Source organism: Anolis sagrei, chromosome 3 (genome assembly GCF_037176765.1).
Source record: "Anolis sagrei isolate rAnoSag1 chromosome 3, rAnoSag1.mat, whole genome shotgun sequence".
Taxonomy (NCBI): Eukaryota; Metazoa; Chordata; class Lepidosauria; order Squamata; family Dactyloidae; genus Anolis; species Anolis sagrei.
In genome coordinates, this window is record NC_090023.1 from 15,632,579 (window position 1) to 15,660,137 (window position 27,559).

Genomic DNA, 27,559 nt, shown 5'->3' on the forward strand with positions numbered 1-27,559 from the left:
TGTCCAAGACAATTATGTGTGAATTTTATATACAATAATCCAGAAAATTATTACTAGTCTTCGAAAGCAGCAGGTTTCAATGTCAATGGGTAGAAAATTGCTAAAGTTACTCATTACTTCCTTCCAGAAAATTACATCCTCATCATAATTAAAATAAAAACTCCCATAAATCTGGGAAAGGATGGACTTGTATGTGAAAGAAAAACAAAAAACCCTTTGAGGACGCTCAACATTATTTATAGTTTTCAAGTATAGAACAATTTGGGAAGCACAGAACAATCTGGGATTTTGTTCCCTACGGTGCTTAGGTCTTTCTTTTATTTCAAAAATTTGCATCCTGTGGGAGAATCATGAGCTAATAAAGAATCTGTACAATCTATTTTCAATGCAAATGGTTTTCTTTGTCTTTTGGCTTTCAGAAGTATCTTTTAAAGCAAGTCACTTGATATAAATGTGATTTTCTAAAAAGCTTCTGCCCTTATTTGTTGCTGCAATGTTTCTACCCACTCTCTTTGATGTGAACCGATACTACTTTTCTTTCAAATACTACCCCCCTTTTTTAAAAAAATCTAATTGGATGGTGTCATTTGGATGTGGTAGATGTTAGAATAAAATAGACATGGGAACAAGATCTATTTTTGTTGTTCATGTCCTTGACAATAAACCCTATGGGCAATTAGAGGAAGAAATTAAATGTAAAAGATACCCTTACTTGGTAAGCGGAAGATTACTATCTTGGAACAAAAAAAAATCTCTTTCTGTTTTGTTAAATTGCCTCAGCTGATCTTTCCTACTTGAATCATTAATTGTGTCTTATGACTCCTTCGCTATCGTAATGAAAGAATTCTGGAATGTTGTACATAACATTTATATCAAATGGGTTTTTCTAGGATGAGGCTGGTAATAGCATGCATGTTGTTCAAGTCAGGATTTTTGTGTATCCTCTGAACTTTCTTAATATCTCTTATTTATTAGACCTTTCTTAAAATTCCAAGGAGACAGCCAGCTTTGAAAATTATCCTTTTCAAAGAAGTACTTGCAAAGCAAAAGGGCAAAATTGAGAGTCCTAACTAAATAGAGCCATGGAATTGGCGAGGATTGTTAAATCAACACTTATAAAACCCTAGTTGATACAATGGGTTTACTCAGTGTGGAACTCACAATTGGATTCATCCCCAGTGTTAACTTTTTAAGTTGTTGTCTACCTTCAAGTTATTTTGACTTATAGTAATCTTATGGAGTTAAAATTGCTAGAAGAAACATTAATAACCTTAGATATGCAGATGATCACACTTTGATGACCAAAAGCAAGGAGGAGCCGAGGAGCCTTCTAAACAAGGTGAAAGAAGAAAGTGCAAAAGCTGGGTTGCAGTTAAACAACAACAACAACAACAACAAACAAGATTATGTCAACCAGACTGATTGATAACTGGCAAATAGAAAACGTGGAGGCAGTGTCAGTCTTTGTATTTCTAGACACAAAGATGACTGGAGACACAGACTGCAGCCAGGAAATCAGAAGACGTTTACGTCTTGGAAGGAGAGCAATTACTAATCTCAATAAAATAGTGAAGAGTAGAGACATCACACTGGAAACCAAGATCCATATAGTTAAAGCAATGGTATTCCCCATAGTAACCTATGGATGTGAGAGCTGGACCATAAGGAAGGCCGAGCAAAGGAAGATGAATGGTTTTGAACTGTGTTGGAGGAATATTTTGAGAGTGCCTTGGACTGCAAGAAGATCAAACCAGTCCATAATCCAGGAAATAAAGCCCAACTGCTCACTGGAGGGAAGGATATTAGAAGCAAAGATGAAGTACTTTGGCCACATCATGAGAAGACAGGGTTCAATTCCTTGCTTTGCCATGGAAACTGTTTTACTGAGTGATCTTGGGAGAGTCACACACTCTCAGCCCTAGAAAACTCCATGATAGTACCATAAGTCGGAAATTATTTCACGACATACAACAACAACAACAGAGGTAGTTTTTAGTTGTTGATTTATGTTTCAGCTTTGTTGTTAGCTGTCTGGAAGAAAAGCAGGGCATAAAAACAATAATAAATAATTAAATGATACCATTCATTAGTATCAAAATATCTCAGGAATCACTAACTGTAATATCCAAGAAGGCCGTAATGTGACATTGATGCACTCTAAAGTTCCTTGCCCCTTAATGGAATAGAAATGTTAATATTATATGTAGAAAAGCACACATTTATATTTGGATGCTATAAGAAAAGTTAATGTATGTACAACCATTTACTTTTATTCGGTTCTGTAACTTTGAATTTTTTACAACGCAATTCCATGCGATGCTTGTTGTGCTAAACTCTTAGTCATTAAACCTCACCAGCAGGGTTCTTGGGGGGAAAGATCATCAGTCAATCTTTGAATGAGAACCTCTGAAAGGTTTTCAGCAAGGAACACTAATCAAAAAAATTGGCAACCTAATTGGTGGCATTTAGCCCCACAATGTGGTGTGGAGACCTCTTTGCCTTCCCACACAATGGGGGAGGAGATTAGGGACTCCCACATGCACAGCCCAGGGACAATTAGTCTTGGTTTGTGGCAAGGCGCAAATTGGACAGTTCAGAGCAGGGTTGCCACACTTAACTTAGGGCAGGGGTAATTCCTGCTTGTTAAAATGAAAACACGTATAAAGCTATATATTACACTGTGTGGAGCAGAGGAACAATTTTTTCTTTTATGTTTTGAATGAGAGTAGCATTAGATTACTTGTTTTAAAGTCGCTCTTCTGATTGTTCACCCCTCTTTGCCAAATTAGCCAGTTGCCTAAAAGATTTTTTACTTTTCCTGCATCCTGTTAATAAACTCTTTCTTGCTTGCTTTACTTGGACTTGATCTAAATGTCTTTCTCTGTTTAGCCTTGTTTACCGTTGAAATGATAAATGTGGCCTGTATGATACTATAGGAGCCTTCGGTGGTGCAGCGGGTTAAACCGTTGAATTGCTGAACTTGTTGACCGAAAAGTCGGTGGTTCGAATCCAGGGAACGGGGTGAGTTCCCACTGTTAGCCATAGCTTCTACCAACCTAGCAGTTTGAAAACATGCAAATGTGAGTAAATCAATAAGTACTGCTCTGGCGGGAAGGTAAAGGTGCGCCATGCATTCGTGCCAGCCACATTACCTTGGAGGTGTCTATAGACAACACCGACTCTTTGGTTTAAAAATAGAGATGAGCACCATCCACAGAGTCGGACACGACTAGACTTAATGTCAAGGGGAAACCTTTATTTTTAAGCCCCCCTGGTGGTGCAGCAGGTTAAACCAATGAGCTGCTGAACTTGCTTACCAAAAGGTCAGCAGTTTGAATTTGACGAACAGGGTTAGCTCCCACTGTTAGGCCCAGCTCCTGCTAACCTAGCAGTTTGAAAACATGCAACTGTGAGTAGATCAGTAGGTACCACTCCTGCAGGAAGGTAACTGCACTCCATGCAGTAATTCTGGCTATATAACCTTGGAGGTGTCTACAGACAATGGCGACTCTTCGGCTTAGAAATAGAGATGAGCACCACCCCTCAAAGTCAGACACAGCTAGACTTAATGTCAGGGGAAACCTTTATCTTTACTTATGATACTACTTTTAGTGCAAGCACTTAATGACCATCAGATTTCTTAGCCCTCTACAACTCTAGCACCACCCTCTACTTTTCTAATATTAATTGGGCCAGATACTCATAGAATATACAGTAGCTTCATTGCACTCAGGTAGCCCAGGATCTAGTATTTTCCTTTTGCAATTCAACTGTAAACTTTCTCACTTTTCTGGATGGACTTGCTCGTGAATCTCAGCATGATTCAGGCAATCAATCAAGTGGGCTGTTTGTTAGGTATTTGGAGTAGATATATCTGACTCATGAGCAGAGACATGCAAAACTCTTTTGATGCTATAGCCTTAATTGTAAGAAAACCACAAGAGCTGTAGTGCCTGGCAGTTGTTTTATTTTATAAAATAGGCACTGCCTGGTATTCTTGCTGGCCAACTTCAGTTTGCTGCAACCTTGCAAATGAACCCTCCAAGATCACCTATGATTAATGGTAGTGGTGTGGTCTTGCAAATTCAGCAGATTTGTAATTTCCTTTTTTAATAGTCCAGCAGAGATTACTAACAGGTCAGAGAATGTTGTGTGTGAAAGAATGGAATGTCCATATGATTTCAAATGAAAGATGGCCATAGGTAAGCTTTGTCATTGTAAATTGAGCCAAAACCATTACCCTTATTATTCAGAATACTGCCAAGCAAAGCCATAATTCTTCTCCTTCCTTCTCCAAATACGGTTTCTTAATTTGTGTGTATGTTTCTTGAAGCATCAGGGTTTTATTTGTAGGCAGCTGCAGAAGAAAATACACAGTCATCATATCAGATGCCAAAATAGTCTGATGACTTAAGGTGTGGTGGTGATAACAGCAAACAGCTGCTGGATCTTTCTGAGGGTGCAAAACTGTGATACAAGTGAACAACTATTTAGAAGTTGATAACAACATGTTGTGAGAACAACACATGTATACACAACAAATGGGAACTATGGTCAAATCAACTCACTGTCATAGCTTTCTTTTTAAAATCCTGCCAGTTGTTGTTTGAGAAAGCTGGCTGTTCTTTATTAGAAATGTGTACATTCTTTATAGAAATATAATTCTCAAAGTTCTTTCTTTGAGAGGTTTATATTTGCTTAGTTAATAGACCTTCAGTTTTCTTTCATTTGACAAAGATGCACACTTCCAAGAGATAGTATTTGAGTAAGAGCCAGTAAAAAGATTTACCTTTTTCATAAGTAACCATTCCAGCTGTTTTATTTCCATAAATAGTGTTTTGTATTGTGGTTAAATAAATTTAAGTCTTTTAAAGTAATGTGAAGGCTTCCAGGTTATAAAGACTCCCTTTCGATATTTCTTACTTATCTCATGAGGTATGTGGGTTGAAACATGACACAGTTTAATGATGTTTTCACAAGACCAAAACCTTCATACTATTGCATCCCAAATGCCTTCTATTTCTATCACAAATGCACAGGGCTGAAAGAAATGTTACTTTCCATAGAAATGTGTCTGGATTGTGATGAAATGAAAATCATGCATAGTTCACGTTTGACCAGTCCACACACTGTCTTGCCAGGGAAAAGATATGCCACACAGATGATCAATAAGGAACAAGAAACTTTATTCTTTGAAATGCAGAGCAACATATATACAAACATGTGAACAGTTGCATTGGCTCACACAGTGTCCTTTGAGAGAGATTTAAAATGTCCTTAGGTGTCTATGTGAAGGACCTTCTCCCAGCAGCTCAGAAGCAAATCTGTCTCTGCAAGCTCCTGGACAGCTAAAGCCTAAAAATGTAACTGTTGCCAAAACTCCCAGGCTCAGCTAGCTTCTTGGGCATGGCCCAACCAATCAGCTTCATGATTTGCATTTTTTAGTCAACACATACCAACTGATTTTTTACATGCTCCAATATGAATAAAATAAAACATGACAGTGAGGTAGGAGACTCCCAGTTAGACATACGGTTTGCATAAAAATGTATTTTTTCCTTAAATTATGCAGTTAAATGTATTGTCGAAGGCTTTCATGGCTGGAATCACTAAGTTCTTGTGGGTTTTTTCGGGCTATATGGCCATGTTCTAGAGGCATTTCTCCTGACGTTTCGCCTGCATCTATGGCAAGCATCCTCAGAGGTAGTGAGGTCTGTTGCAGTTAAAGCCTATGCAGTTAAAGCCTATGCCGTTTTGTGTGAATATGCAACTTGATTCCTCAGGATCCAGTGTGATTGATTTCCAGGATCTTCTTCAATAAGTACTTCATCCCTTCCATGTTTTTAGGATTGAAGCAATCGCCAATTGGCGTGTCACTACCCCGGAACACAAGTTAGCTATCCAGGGTGATTTTGATGGCTCTTTTCACAAATCCTGTATGCTTATTCCATTAATTATGAGAGTTGTGGATCATACTAGACTTTATGGCAGAGAGTCTGCTCGGTTCCTCAAGCTTCATTAAAAGAACTTTCATGACCCTTGTCCAGCTAAGGTTGCCTGGATAAGGGTCACAACACACACACAGTTACAACCATGCACGAAATGACTACAAATAACTAGAAAATAACTGTTTCTACTTGAGCTTGTTTAGTTCAGTGAATGAACGCATTGTGCATACAGCTGCATTTACAGATTTCTTGTTGTCACTTCCACCACCAAAAGGGGTTTATGCACTCTGTAAAAACATGTATTTGTATGCAGACTTTGGAAAATTGCTTTTTGATTTCCTGCCAAAAGACCTATAAAAATGCCCCTAAAAGAAAATTATGAAAGTTACTAGAAACCAGGACTTATTGCACTAATAAAATATTTTCAAAATTTGGTTGTGTTACAATTTGCTTACCACCAAAATGCTGTATATACTTATATATAAGTCAACCTCAAGTATAAGTTGAGGGCAAATTCTGGCGGCAAAAGTGGGGACTTCGATATAACCATAGATAAGTTGAGGGTTATTCTGTGGAGAAGGGAAAGCACCGATTCCACCTCACCAGACTCTGGTGGTCAATATTTCCTCACCCAGGCATTCAAAACACCCAGAAGTGGTGTCGTGGCAGAGAGAGTTTGTGCTTCTTGAAGGTTCTCTCAGGATGACCGAAGGCTAAGCTTTTGCTTTTACCACTCGGAAAAGGAAAATGACTCTTTTTAAAGAAATGAGTTAAGGTAAGGGGTTATGGTGGTACAACAGGTTAAACCATTGAACTTCTGAATCTGCTGACCTAAAGGTTGGCAATTCAAAGCCGTTGGTCGGGGTGAGACCACACTGATAGCCCTAGCTTCTGCCAACCTAGCAGTTTGAAAGCATGCAAATGTGAGGAGATCAATAGGTATCGCTTTGACGTGAAGGCAATAAAGGCGCCCATGCAGCCATGCCGGCAACATAGCCAGGAGGTGTCTATGGACACCTCGGCTTCCCTGGATTGGAAATGGAACAAGAGCACCTCCCCGTGGCCAGAGTTGAGTACCACCTCCAGAAACCTGGAGATGAAAGGGGAAGCCTTTACTTTTTTCTGTGTATTTGTATGTCATTGTTATTCCACTGTATTAAAGGCACTCAATGTTTGCCTGTCTGTGTATGTTGTCATCCACTCTGAGTCCCCTTGGGGAGGTAGAGCGGAATTTAAATAAGTTGTTGTTGTTGTTGCAGTCCTTACATTGACTCTTGGATAAGTAAGCTCATGGTTTGAGGGTTTATTTTTCAACTAAAATTTCTAGAATTACAAGGGTTGTATAGAGTAATTCATTATTGCAATGCATTTCTTTTTAACTCAGACCATGCAACCTGTGTGCTACATTGGTATTTTAAATACTCCTAATATGAAATATTAGTAGTCGCCTCTTTGTATTGACCTGCCCATTCATTGACTATGTATTACATCCAAAGTGCATTTATACTGTGTCCCGTACAAAGTGTGTTACCTCTATTAATTTATAAAGAAGGGTTATCTCACAACTCATAAAATAACACATACTTGAGGATGAAAGTAGTGCCATGGTAGAGAGAGTAGAGAGGATCAGTGCTTATTTGCAGTTTGGACTACTGCGACACTCTCTACGTGGGGGTGCCTTTGAAGATAGTTCAGGAGCTGCAAATAGTCCAAAGATTGGCAGCCAGATTACTAACTGGAGCGCCGTACAGGGAGAGAACCACTTCTATGTTGTAGCAGCTCCACTAGCTGCCGGTCTACTTCTGAGCTAAATTCAAAGTCTTGGTTATTATCTATAAAGCCCTAAATGGTTCAGGCCCATAATACTTGAAAAACCACATCTCTGTGTACAAACCAACTCAAGCATTGCGGTCGACAGGGGAGGCCCTCCTCTCAGTCCCGCTCCCATCTCAAGTATGGTTGATGGGGACAAGAGAGGAAACCTTCTGTGTGGTTGCCCCCCTCCTCTGGAACTCCCTCCCTAAAGAAATAAAAATGACCCTCGATCTCCTCTCATTTAAAAAGCTTTTAAAAACTTATTTATTTATTTGGTACGCTTGTATACCGCCAATATCTCAGCCTGTGCGGCGACTCATTGCGGTTTACAACATGTTAAAATATACAATTCACTTAAGCATATAAAGTTAAAATTAAGAATACATATAAAAACATACATAGTATTGGGCCACCAATACAGATCGGGACATCTCATAGATAAAATCATAATCCAGTTCGTTATCCTTGATTGCTAATCCATGGTCAGACAACATCACGTCGAAGATCAATTGAAGACTTGCTCGAACATCCAAGTTTTTAGTTTTTTCCTAAATGCCATTAGCGAGGTGGCTGATCTTAATTCAGTAGGGAGGGCATTCCAAAGCCGGGGGGCCACCACAGAAAAGGCCCGATCTCTCGTTCCCACAAGCCGCACCTGTGAAGCAGGTGGGATAGAGAGAAGGGCTTCTCCTGAAGATAGGTATGTGGGGCCAGAACCGTTTAGGGCTTTAAAGGTCAAAACCAGCACTTTGAATTGGGCTCGGTAGCTAATCGGTAGCCAGTGGAGCTGGTACAGCAGAGGAGTTGTGTGCTCCCTGCGCCCAGCCCCTGTTAATACCATGGCTGCCGCCCGTTGGACTAATTGGAGCTTCCGGGCCGTCTTCAAAGGCAACCCCACGTAGAGAGCGTTGCAGTAATCAAGACGGGATGTAACCAGAGCGTGGACTACCGTGGCCAAGTCAGACTTCCCAAGGTACGGTCGCAGTTGGCGCACGAGTCTTAACTGTGCGAATGCTCCCCTGGTCACCGCCGAAACCTGGGGCTCCAGGCTCAGCGATGAGTCCAGGATCACACCCAAACTGCGAACCTGTGTCTTCAGGGGGAGTGCGACCCCGTCTAACACAGGCTGTAACCCTATACCCTGTTCGGCCTTGCGACTGACCAGGAGCACCTCTGTCTTGTCTGGATTCAGTTTCAATTTGTTCGCCCCCATCCAGACCGTCACAGCGGCCAAGCACCGGTTCAGGACTTCGACAGCCTCCTTAGTAGCGGGTGGGAAGGAGTGACAGAGTTGGACATCATCTGCGTACAGATGACACCGCACTCCGAAACTCCGGATGATCTCACCCAGCGGCTTCATGTAGATGTTAAACAACATGGGGGACAGTATTGAACCCTGAGGAACCCCACAAGACAAAGGTTGTGGGGTAGAGCAGGAGTCCCCCAGTGACACCTTCTGAGACCGACCCTCGAGGAATGACCGGAGCCACTGCAGAGCAGTACCTCCGAGACCCATTCCCGCGAGGCGTCCCAGAAGGATACCGTGGTCGACGGTATCGAAAGCCGCTGAGAGGTCGAGTAGCACCAACAGGGACACACTCCCCCTGTCGAGCTCCCGACGGAGATCATCCACTAAGGCGACCAAGGCTGTCTCGGTACCATGTCCCGGCCTAAAGCCAGACTGTGCCGGATCTAGATAATCCGTGTCTACCAAGAATGCCTGGAGTTGTGAGGCCACCACACGTTCCATGACTTTGCCCAAAAAGGGAAGATTGGAAACAGGCCGATAGTTTACCAATTGAGTGGGGTCCAGTGATGGCTTCTTCAACAGCGGTTTTATCACAGCTTGCTTTAAGCTGGCTGGAAAAATGCCTTCCCGAAGGGAGGCATTAACCACCACCTTAACCCACTCGGCCAATCCCCCTCTGGCCTCCTTTAGAAGCCAGGATGGGCAGGGGTCTAGGATGCATGTGGTAGCTCTCATTCCTCCAAGTACCTTGTCCACATCCTCAGTTTGAACCAATTGAAATGAATCCATCAAAATCGGACAAGCAGATGCTCGTGTTACATCCTCAGAGACTGCCGTTAATGCGGCGTCCAGTCCAGAGCGGATCAAAGCGACTTTGTCTGTAAAGAACCGAGCAAAAGCTTCACAGCGAGCAGCCGAGTCATCAGGGCACCCATCCTGAGTGGTGGGTTTTAAAAGGCCTCTGACAACTCGGAACAGTTCAGCCGGACGGTTCTTTGCAGACGCAATAGTGGCCGCGAAGAAAGTTTTCTTAGCGGCTCTTATTGCCGCGGCATATGACCTTAAAAAGGCCACAAACCGTGTTCGGTTTGGCTCGCTCGGATCCGAACGCCACACGCTCTCTAGTTCCCTCTTCTTTCGCTTCAACACCGCCAGCTCCTCAGTAAACCAAGGGGCTGGTTTAGTTCGGCTACTTGAGAGGGGACGTTCTGGAGCGATCGTGTCTATTGCCCTGGTCATCTCCCCATTCCAGAGAGCGACCAGGGCATCAACAGGATCACCAACCGCGGTGGCGGGAAAATCCCCAAGAGCCATCAGGAATCCATCTGGATCCATAAGCCTCCTGGGGCGGACCAATTTAATAGGTCCTCCACCTCTGCGGAGGTTAGGGGGCGCAGTAAGTCTAAAGCTGACCAGGAAATGGTCGGTCCATGGCAACGGAGAGATGGATAACTCCTCAACACCGCCACCTTCCTCCCATCCCTGACAGAAAACCAAGTCCAATGTATGTCCAGCACTGTGGGTGGGGCCAGATACTTGTTGGGACAGACTCATGGTCGCCATGGTAGACATGAAGTCCTGAGCCGCTCCCGTTAGGGCAGCCTCAGCGTGAACATTGAAGTCCCCCAGCACAAGCAGCCGCTGGGACTCCAATGCCAGGTCCGAGACTACCCCCGCTAGCTCAGGTAGGGAGACTGTAGTGCAGCGAGGTGGACGGTACACTAACAGAATCCCTAATCTGTCCCGGTCACCCACCCTCAGGTGGACGCATTCAAAATTTGTTGACTGCGGGATGGAGGTCCTGGTCAGAGAAATGGAATCTCTATAGACTACTGCAACCCCGCCTCCCCGCCCTCCGGATCTCGGTTGATGCTGCACAGAGAACCCGGGTGGACAAAGCTGGGTCAGATTTACCCCTCCAGCTTCGTCCAGCCAGGTCTCTGTGATGCACGCCAGATCTGCCCGCTCATCCAGGATTAAATCCTGGATGAGAGTTGTTTTGCCATTGACAGATCTGGCGTTCAACAGCACCACTTTCAATCCCGAGGGACCGCCATCCTGGTTACACCTACTTACCGTATCAGGAGACCGATTTGGGATTACTAGAGTAGTTCCACGTTCCCTAGGCCGAATTAAAGGTCTCCTTTTCCCGTATCTCCCCGTCCCCACCACGACTTCTATGGGGGCTCCTCGGTTAACGGAAGCCTCTCCCTCCTCCATGACGCATTTGGTGCTTATACTAATAAACCAGGGATCGTTATGGTTTGCATACCATGTTACAATTCCACTTTGCCATAGCTTTTCCTTCCAAGTGTTCTTCAGTCCCGTTAAGCTATATTCGAGATCCCTCGCACTATTCCATTTCTCCTTACCCACATATGTAATTAGCAACCAAATCAACAGATGCCAAAGAGCAGATGGAAGCATGGGTGGTAGTTGTTACGCACAGTTAGAGCAGGGATTACGCTGTTAAATTACGGATGGTGTTTCAGCACAATACAATAGAACAAACAATATAAATGCGATGGCTTAATAACCCAAGGTGTTAACTAAAATGCGTCATGGAGGCCTGCATCAGTACTAGCTATACAATCAAGATTAAAGTGCTATAGTTGGCTGAGTGCACCGAAAAGTAGTTTAAAGTGCTAATGGCATAAAGTGCAAGATCAACAATTAGTAAAGTGCACAAAGTAACCAACTGGTCATGGAGTTATAATTAATTAGCAATTAGCAATAATCAAAGGATGGTCCACACAATCAAAAGGTCAACACAGACGGAATTAAAAGCGATGGTCAACACAGTCTATCTAAGATTCTATCTGAAATTGGAAACAACGAGATGCCAAAATGCCAAAATGCTGGGGCCAAAAGATGGTCAACACAATTTTCCGGAAATTGATGGTTAACAAGTGAGATGATGGAGATCTCATGCGATGGCGGCAGGTTTCAATAAGGTGGTGGCAAGGTAGTCGTAGCCAGCAGCTAGTGTTGGTTCTGTTATCTGATTGTCCTGCAGGGTAAAACACTTCCAGGCCTGCTAAAGGTCATATGCTTGGGTGTTGGAAGGGCTGGCCAGGTCCTGGACAAGCAATCCAAGCCTCAAGATGGCAGCAGCGCGTTGGAAGGCGATGAGGCCAGCGCGTTGGAAAGCTGGCCGAAAGCCAGCCCTCAAGATGGCGCGTTGGAAAGCTGGCCGAGGAGTAGGGAGGGAGCAAATTTGTAAGCTGACCGAGAGCCAGAGCGTTGGGGAGCTGGTCAGAACGCTGAAACTGGAGCAGCAACGCTCCCTCTCGGCTCCGGACAGTCCTCCTCCCCGCAGCCGCAGGGAACAACAGTAGCGGCACAACAGCCCGGCGAGCCGCCGACGGAAGGCCGCAAAGGCCGAAAACGAAGGCCGCAAAGGCCGCAAAGCAAAGCAAAGCAAGGCCACGGAGCCACCCACCGCAGTCAGCAGCCGGCTCCGGACAGTCCTCCTCCCCGCAGCCGCAGGGAACAACAGTAGCGGCACAACAGCCTGGCGAGCCGCCGACGGAAGGCCGCAAAGGCCGAAAACGAAGGCCGCAAAGGCCACGAAGGCCGCAAAGCAAGGCCACGGAGCCACCCACCGCAGTCAGCAGCCGGCACCGGCCGGCAGCCCAGCGCGTCCTCGGTCCGGCGCGTCCTGGACCCCGGGCCCGACGCGGCGGAGCGTGTCCCCGAGCGGGCACGAAAGGATGGTCTTATTTATGCACCTTAGCATATGGAGAGGAGGAAGACTAGTACACCTTTTAATATATATATATATATATATATATATATATATATCTCCTCGCCTAGATAGGAAACCTTCTTCAGCCTGTGGAAATTGTGTGTGATGGGTTATATTACGTTTATTTAAGTTCAATTATCCACTGTTTTGGTTTGATTTTTCATTGTCTGTTTCGGCATTGAATGTTTGCCATTTTGTTGGAAACTGTCCTGAGTCCCCTTGGGGAGATAAGGTGGGGTACAAATATGTTATTGTTGTTGTTGTTATGGTTATTCTAGAATGGACTAAGCTCTTGCCTTTGGCCCGTCTGTTTGGAAAAGGGGGTGATATACAGAGAGAGGGAGAGAGAGAGAGTTCTTACATTGACCCATGGATAAGACAACTCAGTTTTTGGATTGGAGTATAAAAGTATACTCAAGTATACTAAAAACATAAAATATCCTATGAGCTGTTTTACTGTTTGGCCAATCGTCTGTCAACTAGCTATCTAAGTGGCAAATTTACTGTTTTTGGTTTCTCTTTGGCACAAATGGATTTTTCAATTACTGCCGATTAGGGACATCTGCTGGCAGAATAGTAGATTTTTGGGGGGCAAGTTTCATAGTGAGAAACCAAAGCAGCATTTTCCATCATAAGGCTCCGGGCATTAATTTTGTTTGAAACTTGCTTCAGCTCCTTTTCTGTCATCTGGAAGGGATTTTTGCGTAGTTCAGTTTGTGTTATCCATGTTCCAATAAAAGAGGCAAAGCAAACAGCAACCAGATAATTGCTTGCATAGATGTATTTCTCTGATCCTTAACCAAATTGCTGATTTTTTTTTAAAAAAAAGAGAGAAAAAAATGGCAAAGCTCCAGAGTTGTATGTTGCCTCTGTTGTGGGAGTGCTCTTTGAGCTTGGATGCCACCATATTAACAACACCCCAAATGTCTGGTTTATATTCCAGATGCAAGGACGGCTTGAAAGGTTTTACATTCTCAGCACTGAAGTAAGTGACAAGGAGCATCTCTTTCTAATCCAACTGAATAGCCCAAATTGAGTGAAATGCTGTGTAACCATCAAGGGCGGGAATTGAAAATATATCAAATGATAGGCAAGAAACAAATATTAAGGTCTCTTCCAAAGTTAGGACTCACAACCCTTTGCTCCTTTATCTAAAATTCATTACTATAAAATATGGTGACCCATCCTGATTTGGAATCTGGATGAGAAGGTTCCACTTTTTAAGTAGTTACATTTACATAATCATATTTGGGACAATTGTTTTTTCTCTTGTCTACTGCATTATGAAATTACAAGTATCTTATGTTGCTAATTTGAAATTAATATGACCCCCCCCCCCCCGAAGGACAGAAATCACTAGGGTTGTGCTTTTAGGGTAAAGCTTGCCCCAGTTCATATCCTGGCTTTTGTGAGGGCCCCCTGATTTGTTTTGTGGGGGCCTCCCAAAATCGGGAGGGTAGATGCTTGTTTTTGGTTTGGGACCCCAAAATGGACCATTATTTGGGGGGGGGGGAGCTTCCCACACACTGGCTCCCCTTCTGAGCACATGCTTTAAGGAGGCTTCCGTTCTTCTTAGCTGGTACCTGCTGTGTCTACTCTAGAGTAAGAGGCACTTGGCTGCAGGCACTGGCAGGCGTGCACACTTTCCGGGCCTACCTGCATGCCATGCCACACATGCACTCTCCTCGAAAAGAAAGGGTATGTGTGGTGTGACGTGCAGGCAGCCCGGGAAGCTCACACACTTGCCAGTGCCTGTTACTCTAGAGTAAAAAGTGCTCAACTGCAGGCATGCTCCGGGCCTGCATGCAAACCCGCCTTACACACACTCTCTTTCCAAGCAAGGGGGCAAGTTTGGCTGCAGATGAAAGCAGGCTTTTGTGGTGAGCAGATTTTCATGTGGGGAAGAGCTTCCCATTTCGTGCTCCCGAAGAAACGAAAGACATGAAAGAAATGGTATAAACTACAGGACCAAATTCTGCGCACAACTCTAGAAAGCACTTGATTTTTTGTACATATACAGTTATTTCCAGTTATTCCATTTATTAGTGAGACATTGACATCTGCAGTGACAAATAGGATTTTATACTTTAAAGAATGCCATAAAATTTCAGAATGGCACAAATATGAATTGCTTGGATACTATTCTAATATTCTTAATTTCCTCACCTTAGGGATTTTATCTTATTGCATATCAAAAAGCAGCTGCACTATATTATATAAAGCGAAAGAAATAATGAAGTAGCTGTTAAATGTTTTGCTTCCTTCCAGGTTCATTGTAGGTAAAGAAGAAATACCCACACATTCATTTGCACCAGAAACAGTGTTTCTAAGAAGAGAGAGAAAAAGAAAACACCATGAAGAAATCATACAGCGAATGAACATAATTGCAGTAACAAAGAAATTTGTAGACAAAGTGTGAGTGTAAATTCTATTTTGTTAGGAACTTTTAGTCTTACTTACTTTCATCTGTTTGTTTATTTATTTAATATGTTTGTTTGCATACAGTCCAACTGGAAAATATCCATAGTGCATCAATTTACTATTATAACAAAAAGAAGACAAGGGAAAAAAAATACTAAATTGCAGATTTGCCATCTATAGCTGAAAAGTTAGCAAGTTTGACTTTTACAAATTTGATTAAAATGTTCTCGAAGAATCTCTTGGTCCTCCAATGCAATTTCATGGTCTGTTTTGAGAAGTTAACCCATAGAGCTGTGCCGGAGGACTAAGAGATTCCTATAGAGGTGTTCTCTCAGGTTAAAATTTTTGTGGTTTTTAATTTGTCATTTTCCCACTTTCACAAATTTCCTGTCTTTCTAACTCCAGCAAATGTGGAGGAATGATTGTACATGCTATCTGTAATGAAATATATTTCATATTAATCCTTTTATGTCAACCACAGAAAAAAGGAGAAAAGGAAAGTACATTAAGAAGCATTGCACATAAGAAACGACACATTCAAATGAGCAATTTGTTGCTATTTCTGGGATAGTTTCCAGGAGTTCATACTATAAAAATATTACTAGTGGTGTTATTGTTTGAGATCTTTTTATTATTGTTTGCAGAGTTTTAAAATGATTATTGTGGTCTTTTAAAATTGTAAACACCACTCTGAATGTTTGGAGAGAAGGCAATGAATGTTTTAAATAAATAAACTTTCTCTACAGGCGAACAAGCATTTCTAGGAACGTGTAAGTTGGCACACCTGACATTAGCTATGTGAGCATTCTCCGGGGCACTTCTGAAGCCTGACATCTAGATTCATGGCCAAAACCAGGAGCATAGCCAAAGTCTGAACTTGGTTCTTTAAGTTGAGTATAACCTCATCCATGAGTTGAACCTCTATTCCCTGTTCAACCTATGGACTGACTGGACAACTCCTGTCTCCTCTGGATTAATCTTTAATTCAGTCAATCCAGTTTGTTATTGACATCAGAGATTGCTTGAATTTAGAATCAGGAAGTGGAATAGAGAGCCATCCGTTACAAAAAAAATAAAATAATCAGGCCTATTAACAGGTGGATAGGTTCCTGAAGCAGAAGTCAGTCTAGATACCGGACAGAATAATGATGTACAGCAATAGCAAGTTAGTTTAATGAAACTTAAAAGTCTGACGTGTCCAGTGTAGCCTCCTGTATCACTTGAAGCAATAGCTTCAACACAATGCTCTCTGGCCAGTCATAATAATTATTTGAAAGTGGAGTGAAGAACATGTCTTGTGCTATTCCCAGAATGACAAAGGGATTAAATTTGCCAACTGAATCCTTAGTCCAGTCTAATATCTGATATCAAGACTACAAGGAGCAGCTTTCCATGTTCTTACTGCAAGGAGTAAGAGAGGCCAAGAGCTCAATTTCCATAAGTTTCCTTCTGAGTAGCTTGTTCTTATATATGGCTGGTTTAGCACAGGATGAGGAGGTTACGTCGCATTTGGATGAAAGGAACACACTGTTCATGGACCACCTTTGTAAAGTCTTTGGGATCCTGAGTGGATCCAGAAGGTTTTAGCCACATAGGGAGAACATAATGACAACTTCATTGACAATGAGTCCATAACGTTAAACACAAATAAAAATGCTGTTTATGAACTATAAAACCCTATGAACCACATCTCCCCACATAATGTAGCCCTTCTCTTAAACTTGTTTAGTAAGGACACAAGAGAGAGCTTTCTTGGTCATTTTTCCCAGGTTGTGGAATTTGATTAAAATGTACTCTAAGAATCTCTTGGGTCCTCCAGTGCAACTCTCTGGTTGACCTCTAGAAGTTGACTACCTTTTTCGTGCTGGAGAACCTAGAGATTCAAACTTGGTTTAATTTGGCACTCTTATTCTTGTATTTCCACTAGAAGACAAAGACCTTTTCGTTCAGGTTGACAGACTCTGGACAGCAAACTAGTTGCTGAGAAAAGTGTTTTTAATAAGGGGGATCTGTGCTTCTTGTATTTACCTGATGTGCTTTTCAATAGTTTTCAAATTGTTCTTATTTAGTAGAATTTTTAATTAAAAATAATGTACATGTAATTGTGTTTCAAATGATTAATTGTATTTTCAACCCTACCTGTTTTGCACTACCAAAGATCCCAGTGCTAGGAAGGGCATCAAACAAACAAGACTGCATTCTGATTCAACCCAAGAACAGACAAAATTATCAGTATCCAGTCAATAGCCTCAGCAATGAAATTGCTCCCCACAGGGCTTTCTTGAAAAGGCTTGAATAATCAACAAATAAGAGGAACAAACTTCCTTTGGTATTTCTAACGTCCCACTCGTATATGCCTGAAAAACCATTGAGTTCTTAATCCTAATCCTCTATCAAGTTTCCATCCCATATGTTTCCTTTCAGATATAACTAAGTCTAAATGTCTGTAACTTGATCACATCCTCATTACAGTTTTTGCTACACAAACTGACCTCATGGATGATTTATGACTGATATGCTTTTGCAGCGCATAATTCAAAGCTTCCAACAAATATTTGGCACAATATAAAGATTGAGTAATGTTATTTTGTGCCCAGACCTCAAATATTTGACTACAAGAAAATCTAATTTCTAGAACCAGTATCAAATTGATTTGCAGTTAATTCCACTTGATATGTCTAGCAACTGGACAGCCCTACCAAAAGTATTTATCTTTTTCAAATTCTTTGTCCACCATGAGACTTTCTGAAGTTTCCATGACAGTAAGATTTGAACACTAACAGTTGAAATGTTCATAAAAAGTAAAGTCTTATGAGTTGTGAAGAGTTCAAATGCTGGTGAGCTGTATAGGCTTTCTATTAAACTTAGCAAGAAGAACATATAATCAGCGCCTGCCACACCTCGTCACACTGTAGAGCTCATGTTGGTCAACAGTTGACATTTTCGTGAAAAGAAATTGTAGAAATAGAACCATAGAGACAGAAGGGACTGCTAGGACCATCTAGTCCAATCTCCTACCTTATAGGCATACATAGCTAAAGCACCCCTGAGAAATGGCCATCCAGCCTCTGTTTAAAGACTTCCAAAGAAGAAGATTCCATCACTCCCCAAGGCTGAAATGAAGCTAGGATTAAGCATTTCTGTAAAGTGTAACTTACTCCTTTCCTACTGCTGGTACTTTATAGTCTATGGCCAGGGCTGTCATGTTAGAGGGAGAGTATTATTATTATTAATTTTCCAAAGCTACTTCTTATTTTTCCCCATTTTCACCAAATCACTGAATTTAAAGGAAGAAGATCTACTGCAGAGATTGCCATTACTACCCACTTCCATCTGCTCCCACTGAGTCTTCCTTCCTCTATCAGCATGTATTCTTTTTGCATCAATTCAGTACCTCCAAAAGGATAGCACTGACATAGGAAGATAGAAAGCTGCCTTAGAATGCATCCACACTGTAAAATTACTGCAGTTTTAACTCACTTTAACTCCCATGGTTCAATACTATGTAATCCTGGGGTTTCTTGTTTAGTGGGGCACTAGCAGTCTTTGGCAGAGAGACCTAATAACCTTCAAAACTACATCCACAGTTAGCACAGCGGGTTAAACTGCCAGCTCCAGAAAATCGTACCAACCTGAAGGTTGGCAGTTCAAGCCATGGGCTGTTGTGAGCTCCGGCCATCAGCCTAGCTTCTGTTTACCTAGTAGTTCGAAAACAAGCGATGCGAGTAGATAAATAGGTACTGCTTTGGTGGGGAGAGAAAAGGCACCCCTGAAGGCATGCCAGCAATTCGATCAGGAAGGCATCCATTGACAACAGGCTTCTCGGCGTGGAAAAATTGAACAATAGCACGTCCCCATGGCCGAGTCAAACACAGCCTCCAGATGCAGAGATGAAAAAGAGGGAAGCCTTGCTTCTATCTATGTACTGTCTGTCTTTGTTAACAGCACTGAAAGTTTGTCATATATGCATTCTGTAATCCACCCTTAGTCCCCTCGGAGAGATAGAGTGGAATATAAATAAAGTGTATTATTATTATTATTATTATTATTATTATCTCCCATGATTCCATAGCATTGACCCATGGAAGTTAAAGTAGTATCGAACTGCAGTAATTCTACAATGTAGATGCATCGTTAGACCAGTGGTACAGTAGAAGTCCAGCTCTCTGGACCTCCTTGGTAGGTCTCCCAATGAACACACCCAAACTTGTCTGTTTTCAAAGTTATTCAGGGTAACATTTGGTTAGTACTTGGATGGGAGACCAACCAAGGGTGGTGTGGTAGACAGTGGGAAATTTCCTTTTCCAAGAATAAATAACATAAACAAGATGTAATTCTTATCTTTAAAATACAAGACTCACATGGGAAGATGAATGTTATTTAATGCAATGTATAGTTTCACTCTCTGGGATATCAAGTTCATAGCAGAGATAGAATTGGATATTTTCTCCACTTTGCAGCTCAATCTGTTAGCTATATTAGACTAACTCTTCTAGGATAAAGCTCTTGACTTTATGCATTTTATGGAAGTCATTTTTAATGTGTTTAAACATTCTGAGAGAGTTGTAAATAAGTGTGATAATGCTAAAAATGGTTAATGCAGTGGCAAGAGAAAACCATATTCATGGTACATTGGCTCCACTGGTGTGCACAAAGAAATCAACTGTTGTTAAAACTGAGGCAGATTTGTTTTATTTTTCAGATGCAAACATGGGCCGAGGCACAGATGTTGTAAACATTATGAAGATAACTGTATCTCATATTGCATCAAAGTGAGTAGCAAAACAAGAACAAAAAACAATCAATTAGTCATTCATACTCTGGTGCAGAATAATTCTACTGTAATGTATATAGAAAACTGTTTTAGAAGCTACAAGAACGTTACAAGAATAACTTTCCTATCTGGGGCCTTGTGAGTGGTGCATATTCATGGGTATGTTACACTCTGGGGAAATGTGTACTATCCTTCAATTTGTGTATATGTATATTCATGTACAAGGTGTCTGTTGCAATAGGTGCCAGTGCTGTGTGTATTATAACATTCATCTTTAATATTTGTGTAGTAACATCTAAAATACTCCAGCTTCTGCCAACCTAGCAGTTCGAAAATATGCAAATGTGAGTAGATGAATAGGTACCACTTCAGCAGGAAGATAGCGGTGCTCCATGCGGTCATGTTGGCCACATGACCTTGAAGGTGTCTATGGACAACACCATAGAAATGGAGATGAGCACCACCCGCAGAGTTGGACACAATTAGGCTTAATGTCAGGGGAAACATTTACCTTTACCATAGAAATACCCATATTTTCTTGAGTGTAATGCTTACCATTTTTGGATAACATTGAAGTGTGCATGAGATTCAGTGGTGCGTTAGAATCACACTCCAAAACCCATCTATGCTGTGGAGCAAGGGATCTCAGCTAGAGACAGAGGTAGCAATGGCTTGTGAAAGGGCTGTTGGGAAGCTGATGGTGGCCATGAAAAGGCACAGGCAGAAGGGCATGGCTTCCCACTAGCCTTTTCATGGCCACTACCAACTTCCTACAAGGCCTGATGAAGGGGAGTGGCTTCCCACCAGTCTTTTCATGGTCACCAGCACTTTGCATTACTTTCAACATCTTTTTTTTTGTAATGCACATCTTCAAAATTGAGATGTGTATTACATTCAATGGCACATTATACTTGAGTAAATATGGTTCTTAACTCTAGGTGTTAAGGGCTGGGCTGTAGAACAGCTTGTTAATCACCAGCAGCAATAGATCACTGTCTACCGGAAGGTGGCATGTTTGAAGCCCGAATCGGATTGAGCATCCAACTGTTAAGCCTAGCTGACTGTCCACCAAAGCAGTTCAAAAACAGCTGAGCTGTGAGTAAAGAAATTAGGTACCGCTTAAAGCGGGGAGGTATTTTATGACACCAAAGAACAAGGAAAAAATACGATTAAAATGACGGATCATAGTGGATGAAGGGACAGCACCCCTCTGTGGCCGGAATTGAGCATAACCTCCAGGCACCAAAGTTAGAAATGCCAAAATACCTCTATCTATCTGTCTGTCTTTTATGTCTAAAAAAGGCATTGAATGTTTGCTGTGTATGTGTGCATTGTGATCCGCTTTGAGTCCCCTTCAAGGTGAGAAAGGTGAAATATAAATACTGTAAACAAATAAATAAACAAATAGATAGGTATCAGTATCCCTAGTTCAAGACCCATGTTGTCTTAAATAGATACTTCTTTAAATGTCTCCATTGAGGCAAAGGCATTTATTTATTTATTTTATTTTAAAAATGACCCCATTAGAAGTTAAAAGCTATAATAACTAAGTCATCTCACAATACCCCAAATACCCAGCACTAGGGGCAAGTCATTTGATTTTGGAGGTATTTGGAGTAATTTTGGACTTTTAGACTGTTGTTAATGCCTAGCTCTATTGACAACTGAGTGATTGAGAGAAAGAGAGAGAGAGGTGAGGAAGCAGGGAAGTCCCATCATTAAGCAGCATGTTTAAGCCATGGGTCAATCAGAGTTTTCTATCCAGGAATCCCTCAGGGTAAATATGGTGCACATTTCAGCTCCTCAATTACTTTCAGAAATGGAAACACACAATTTCCCAGCCCAGTATCATGGGATGGGACCTCACTTTTTAAGAAGCCCACCTTTCCACCTTTATACTTAATGAGCTTAAGTATTTATTCCTGTTTTCAGACGTCTATTCTTCTCCCCTGATTTTGTTTTTCTTTTTGCTACCTAACCCTGCTGAAGCTTTCTGGAGAACAGTATTGTAGAATTTTAATCGGACTTAGATTTGGAGTTATAATTTTGTTTTGTTTTTTGTGACCCAATCCTTCAGCACCTATTTCAAAGTGTTCCAAGGTTTTTGCTTCAACAAGTTGAACTACTTGGAACCACCATTGTCTTGCCAGTGTGGAGAGGTGCTCAGGGAGTGTCTGTGGTCAGTTTCTAAAGAGAGTGAAAAGTGAGGCTCTGAGAATCTTGTCTAATTGAATTACGCCCAGAACTGTGTAACAGATCCTCCTTGCAGCCGTTCCCCAAACTCAAGTTCCGGGAATGTGCTGTGCTCGGCAGCTTGAGGAGCAACAGCACCCATACAGCTGTGCCTCTTTGGCACATCGAGGTGGATTTTTTGGACTCAGCCTGCAAATGTATTTTAAGGGTAATGGGAGAAAGTCCGCAGTTGTTGCATGAAGGAGGCACAGCCCAGCCAGGTCTACTGATATAAATTATCCTCCCCCAGAATACGTTTGGTGTGTGGTTTCTTTCATTTGGAAGATTTAACTCTGTGGGGAGACTGTTTTGGCTGGAAGGAGACTGGCACAGGTGGGAGCACCTGCTTACGTTTCCTTTGGTGGGTGTCCAGCACTTTCTGGTTTTACATTTTGAAAGTGAACGTCTACCGGGCAGGGCAGCTTTTTGAGAAAATGTCTGCTGTTTTATTGGCCATGATATTTTTCCCATCCAGTCTTCCACAGTTAATCATTTTGGCTTTTTCACTGCAAGTGAAAGGGGAAAACAGCATGTGAAAGAAAAGGTGCAGTTCAGTTGTCTGATTATTTTGACACAGTATCCTTATTGTTGAAAACTGGCTGATCCTACTTTCTCTAAGTGCCGTGTTTTAACTGCTTACGGGGGAAAAAACTGCCTCAGCATGACCTATTCAGATATAGTCATTTTAAGCACAGGTGCAAATAGTGATGGGGGTATAAGCAGATGTTTGGGCACATTACTTAACACATAGAAGAACCTAAAGGATAACCAAGATGTAAAAGAAGTTGAACATCCCTTATATGAGATTCTCCAATATGCTAAAATTTGAAATTGCCTACAAAGGTGGCAGAGATAGTGGCCACCTTCGTTTTCTGATGGTTTGATGTACCTAAACTTTGTTCCAAGCACAAAATTATTTATAATATTGCATAAGATTGCCTCCAAGTTATGCATATAAGGTTTATCTATCTATTATCTATCTATACACATAACAAAAGTGAATATATGTATGTGTGTATATGGCTGGGGTGTCCACTTACACAGACAAGCTCCCACTTCCACAAATAACTAGCTTTGTTTGTTTGTTTGTTTGTTTGTTTGTTTACGACATTTCTATCTCACCTTTCTCCAACCCGGAGGTGATTCAAGGTAGCTTTACAGCCAGGTAGCCATTTGGTGCCTTCAATAATATGCAACTAAAAACAACATTTAAAGCAGAGTTATAAAATGCATACATTAAACCTTTAAAAACATAAATCCAATACCTTCACTGTTAGCCTATAGCTCGCACTATGCAGGAAACACAAACTGACTCAACATGATAGAAGTTGTAGTTCACCCTGAATCAAGACAGAGCTCTGTGATTCCCACCAACAATGGACCTGGACCACATTTAGTTCACAGAAGCCCCATGACCAACAAAAATACTGGAGAGGATTGGGGGAAATTGCTCTTGATTTATAGGAGTTATAGTTCACCTTTTTCCAGAGAGCATTGTAAACCCAAACAGCGATGGATCTGGACCAAACTTGGCACACATATCCTGTATGCCCATATTTGAATACTGCAGGTTTGTGGGTAATTGACCTTGATATTTGGAAGTTTTAGATACCAGGATTTATAGTTCACCTGCAATCAAAGAGCACTCTGAATTCTAACAACAATGGACCTGGACTCTAGTTGGCACACATAACCCCCATGGCCAACAAAAAATACTGGAGGTCTTTGGGGGGAATTCACCTTGATTTTGGGGAGTTGTAGTTCACCTTCACCCAGAGAGCACTGTGAACCCAAATGATGATGGACCTGAACCAAACTTGTCATGGATACCTGATATGGCTAAAATTGAATACTGGAAAGGTTTGGGAGGGATTGACCTTGAATTTTGGGAGTTGTAGTTCACCTCCATCCAGAGAAACTGTGACCCCCACTGATGATGGACCTGGATCATACCTGGCACACAGAACTACCATAATCAACTGAACCTAATGGAGGGGTTTGAGGGGACTGACCCACCATGGTGGGGGTTGTAGTTCATCCTGCAGCCAGGGAGCACACTCCACTGATGACGCATCTAGAGCAAACTTGCCACATGTGCCCAACATGACCAACTTTAAGTATTGATGGAGAATTAGGGGGTTTACCCTAATGTGAGTTGTAGTTAACCCACAATTGTATGAATTTTCTTTTAAAAATGACTTTTTCAAATAACCTGGGCATTGCTGGGTCTCCAAACTAGTACAAAATATAAATTGAGTCTCATCTCTGCAACATATTATTATGTACATATGTGCAAATACATGTATTCCAAAATCCAAAAAAATCCTGAATCCGGAGCACTTCTGGTCTCAAGCATTTCGGATAATAGATGTTCAACCTGTATTAGGATAGCATTGCCTACAATTCCTGCCTGATCTTGGAATCTAAGCAGGTTAGCATTAATTATATCATGATCTCTGTGTTTTTATTTAACTCTGAAAAAATTAGGCTATCAGAGGGAATGATCAGTAGGATAAACTGTTGTATTGCACATTGACTCAATAATTTTCTCCAGTCACCTAACTTTCTACACTGTATTTTCTTTAAGCTTGACATAAGACATATTATTTCCCTCGAATAATCTTGGTTTGAATTTCACTGCCCATGCATATTTCACGGCATGGCTGCTGTTATAGCTATCCATGCGCATTAGGCTGTTTAATTGTATCCCAGATTCTCATACTAAATATCGTAAAGTGATATTCAGACAGGAATCAGCACTATAAATAAACCATCAAGATTTTTAAAATGATATATTCAAAATAGAAAGGAACCTCCCTCATAAGAACATAAGAAGGGTCCCATCAATCTGACTAGAGGCCTAAATAGTTCAATATTCAGTTTTCCAGCATGGACAGACACATGCCTGTGGAAACTCACAAGCAGAATGTGAAAGCAATAGCCTTCTCCTGTTCTTGTTCTCAAGTAACTTGTATTTGGAGGCATGTTGTAGTAGTAGCTATGGATAATCTTATCCTCTGTATATGCACCTACTCTCCTTCACTGACAATCTGGTAGTAACAGGACAACTTGACTCTGGATTTTTGAAAGCCAATTGTACCAAATGTTTAGTAAGTGTTGTGATCTGACATCCATCTTCTTGTACATACATAATCAGTCTTGAGGGGGGTTAAACCACTGAGCTGCTGAACTTGCTGACCAAAAGGTTGGCAGTTCAAATCTGAGGAGCAGGGTGAGCTCCTGCTGTTAGCCCCAACTTCTGCCAACTTAGAAGTTCGAAAACATGCAAATGTGAGTAGATCAATAGGTATCGCTTTGGCAGGAAAGTAACTATGCTCCATACAGTTATGCTGGCCACATGACCTTGGAGGTGTTTACGGACACCTGCTCTTCAACTTAGAAATGGAGATGAGCACCACCTCCCAGAGTTGGACACAACTAGACTTAATGTCGGGTGAAACCTTTACCTTTTAATCAGTCTTAACAATTTGTATGGTTATACAGGATTAAAGTTTCCACATCAACTGGAAAGTAAATAGTTTATTTTCTGTCTGTGACACAGCAAAACACTCCAAATCATTTTCCTCTAGAGTCCAGCAACACTTTTGGGTTCTGTGCATTATTAAATCTTGCAAATTGCTTAAGGAACAAGGAGCAGGCTGCAGAACCACTTGCTTCTTTCTATCCTCTCCTTGAAGAATATCCCATATTTCTGTCTGGCCCAGAGCTTTTCAAACATTTCACATTGGTGACACACTTTTTAGACATCCGTCATTTCCTGAGACAGTGATGTAGTTTTACCAGCAAACCAGAGGTTAATTCAACCTCTTATAAGAAATACTGACACATACATAAATTGTAATAAAAACTGTATGAAAACATAACATATCTCATAAAAACCTTTCACTTATGTATTTAAAAATATATTATTTCTAAGATCATAACATATATTTCCAAGATTTGCGCAATACACCTACACACTCACGTGTCACAGCACACGGTTTGGAAAGCTCTGGTCTAGTGCTTAAGCCATCTTAAAAATGACAGAATTGTTGAGCTTTTCATCTAGACAAAATAAGCAAGAGCTGTTATTTTAAAAAAAAGAAAAGAAAAGAAAGATCCTACAATACATGGTTTGAATTTTTCTTTATGAAAGGTCCTCCCCACCCCCAATTCTGGAATGGATAGCTGCCAACAGTATTTGTCATACTTTCCCTTCCAACTAAACAGCTTGTCTTCCCATCAGCATACCTTCTTGTGGATTGATTTTGTCTGGTTTTCCATCTTTTGTACTAGACAAAGTGGCATGCACCATAACAGCCCTTTAGTCTTCATTTGAGAGGGAATGCAAAATCTCACCATTGTAATCAACAGAAAAAATAACATTATTATTATTATTATTATTATTATTATTATTATTGGTAATAATAGATTGTGGTCTGTTGGGGTGATCCTATATTATTTTGTTTATTTGTGTCAGTTTCATTAAACAAATCAACTCTTTTAATCCAAGGACGAAAAAGTACTTTAACAGCCACATCACACCAGAGCATGGATCCAATTTAAATCCAGTTTCAGCCGCCTGCAGAATTCTGGCGTTTGTAGTTTAGTGAGACCCTGGACCTGCCTGACTGAGCAGTTTGAAGACCTCTCCCTAAACTACAAGCCCCAAAATTCTGCAGGAGACAGAAACTGGATTTAAAGTGGATCCATGCTCTAGTGCAGTGTTTTTCAACCTTCCTAATGCCACAACCCCCTTACACATTTCCTCATGTTGTGGTGACCACCAACCATGACATTATTTTCATTGCTACTTCATAACTGCAGTTTTACTACTGTTATGAATCATCATGGAAATATCTGATATGCAGGATATATTCTCATTTACTATACTAAATTTGGCACAAATACTCAATATGCTCAAATTGGAATACTGGTGGGGTTGGGGGGATTGATCTTGTCATTTGGGAGTTGCAGTTGCTGGGATTTATAGTTAACCTACAATCAAAGAGCATTCTGAACTCCACCAATGATGGAATTGAGCCAAACTTGGCACACATAACTCCCATGACCAACAGAAGATACTGGAAGGGTTTGGTGGGCATTGACCTTGAATTTGGGAATTGTAGTTCACCTACATCCAGAAAGCACTGTGGACTCAAACAATGATGGATCTGGACCAATATGCTCAAATGTGAACACTGGCGGAGTTTGGGGAAAATAGACCTTGACATTTTAGAGTTGTAGTTGCTGGCATTTATAGTTCACCTGCACTCAAAGAGCATTCTGAACTCCACCAATGATAGAATTTAACCAAACCAAACCAGGCACACAGAGCTCCCATGACCAACAGAAAATACTGGGTTCAGTGA

At 41.4% G+C, this 27,559-nt stretch overlaps 1 protein-coding gene across 1 annotated transcript in view; it reads left to right on the forward strand.

The window, feature by feature from the left end:
* The window catches only part of TMEM135 (transmembrane protein 135), a 206,862-nt gene that overhangs the window by 164,253 nt on the left and 15,050 nt on the right, over nucleotides 1-27,559 (forward strand). Inside the window, exons 7-9 of the mRNA XM_060771135.2 lie at nucleotides 13,704-13,745; nucleotides 15,029-15,175; nucleotides 19,884-19,953. Of these exons, the coding sequence (XP_060627118.2) occupies nucleotides 13,704-13,745; nucleotides 15,029-15,175; nucleotides 19,884-19,953 (259 nt within the window). The remainder of the gene's footprint in view (nucleotides 1-13,703; nucleotides 13,746-15,028; nucleotides 15,176-19,883; nucleotides 19,954-27,559) is intronic.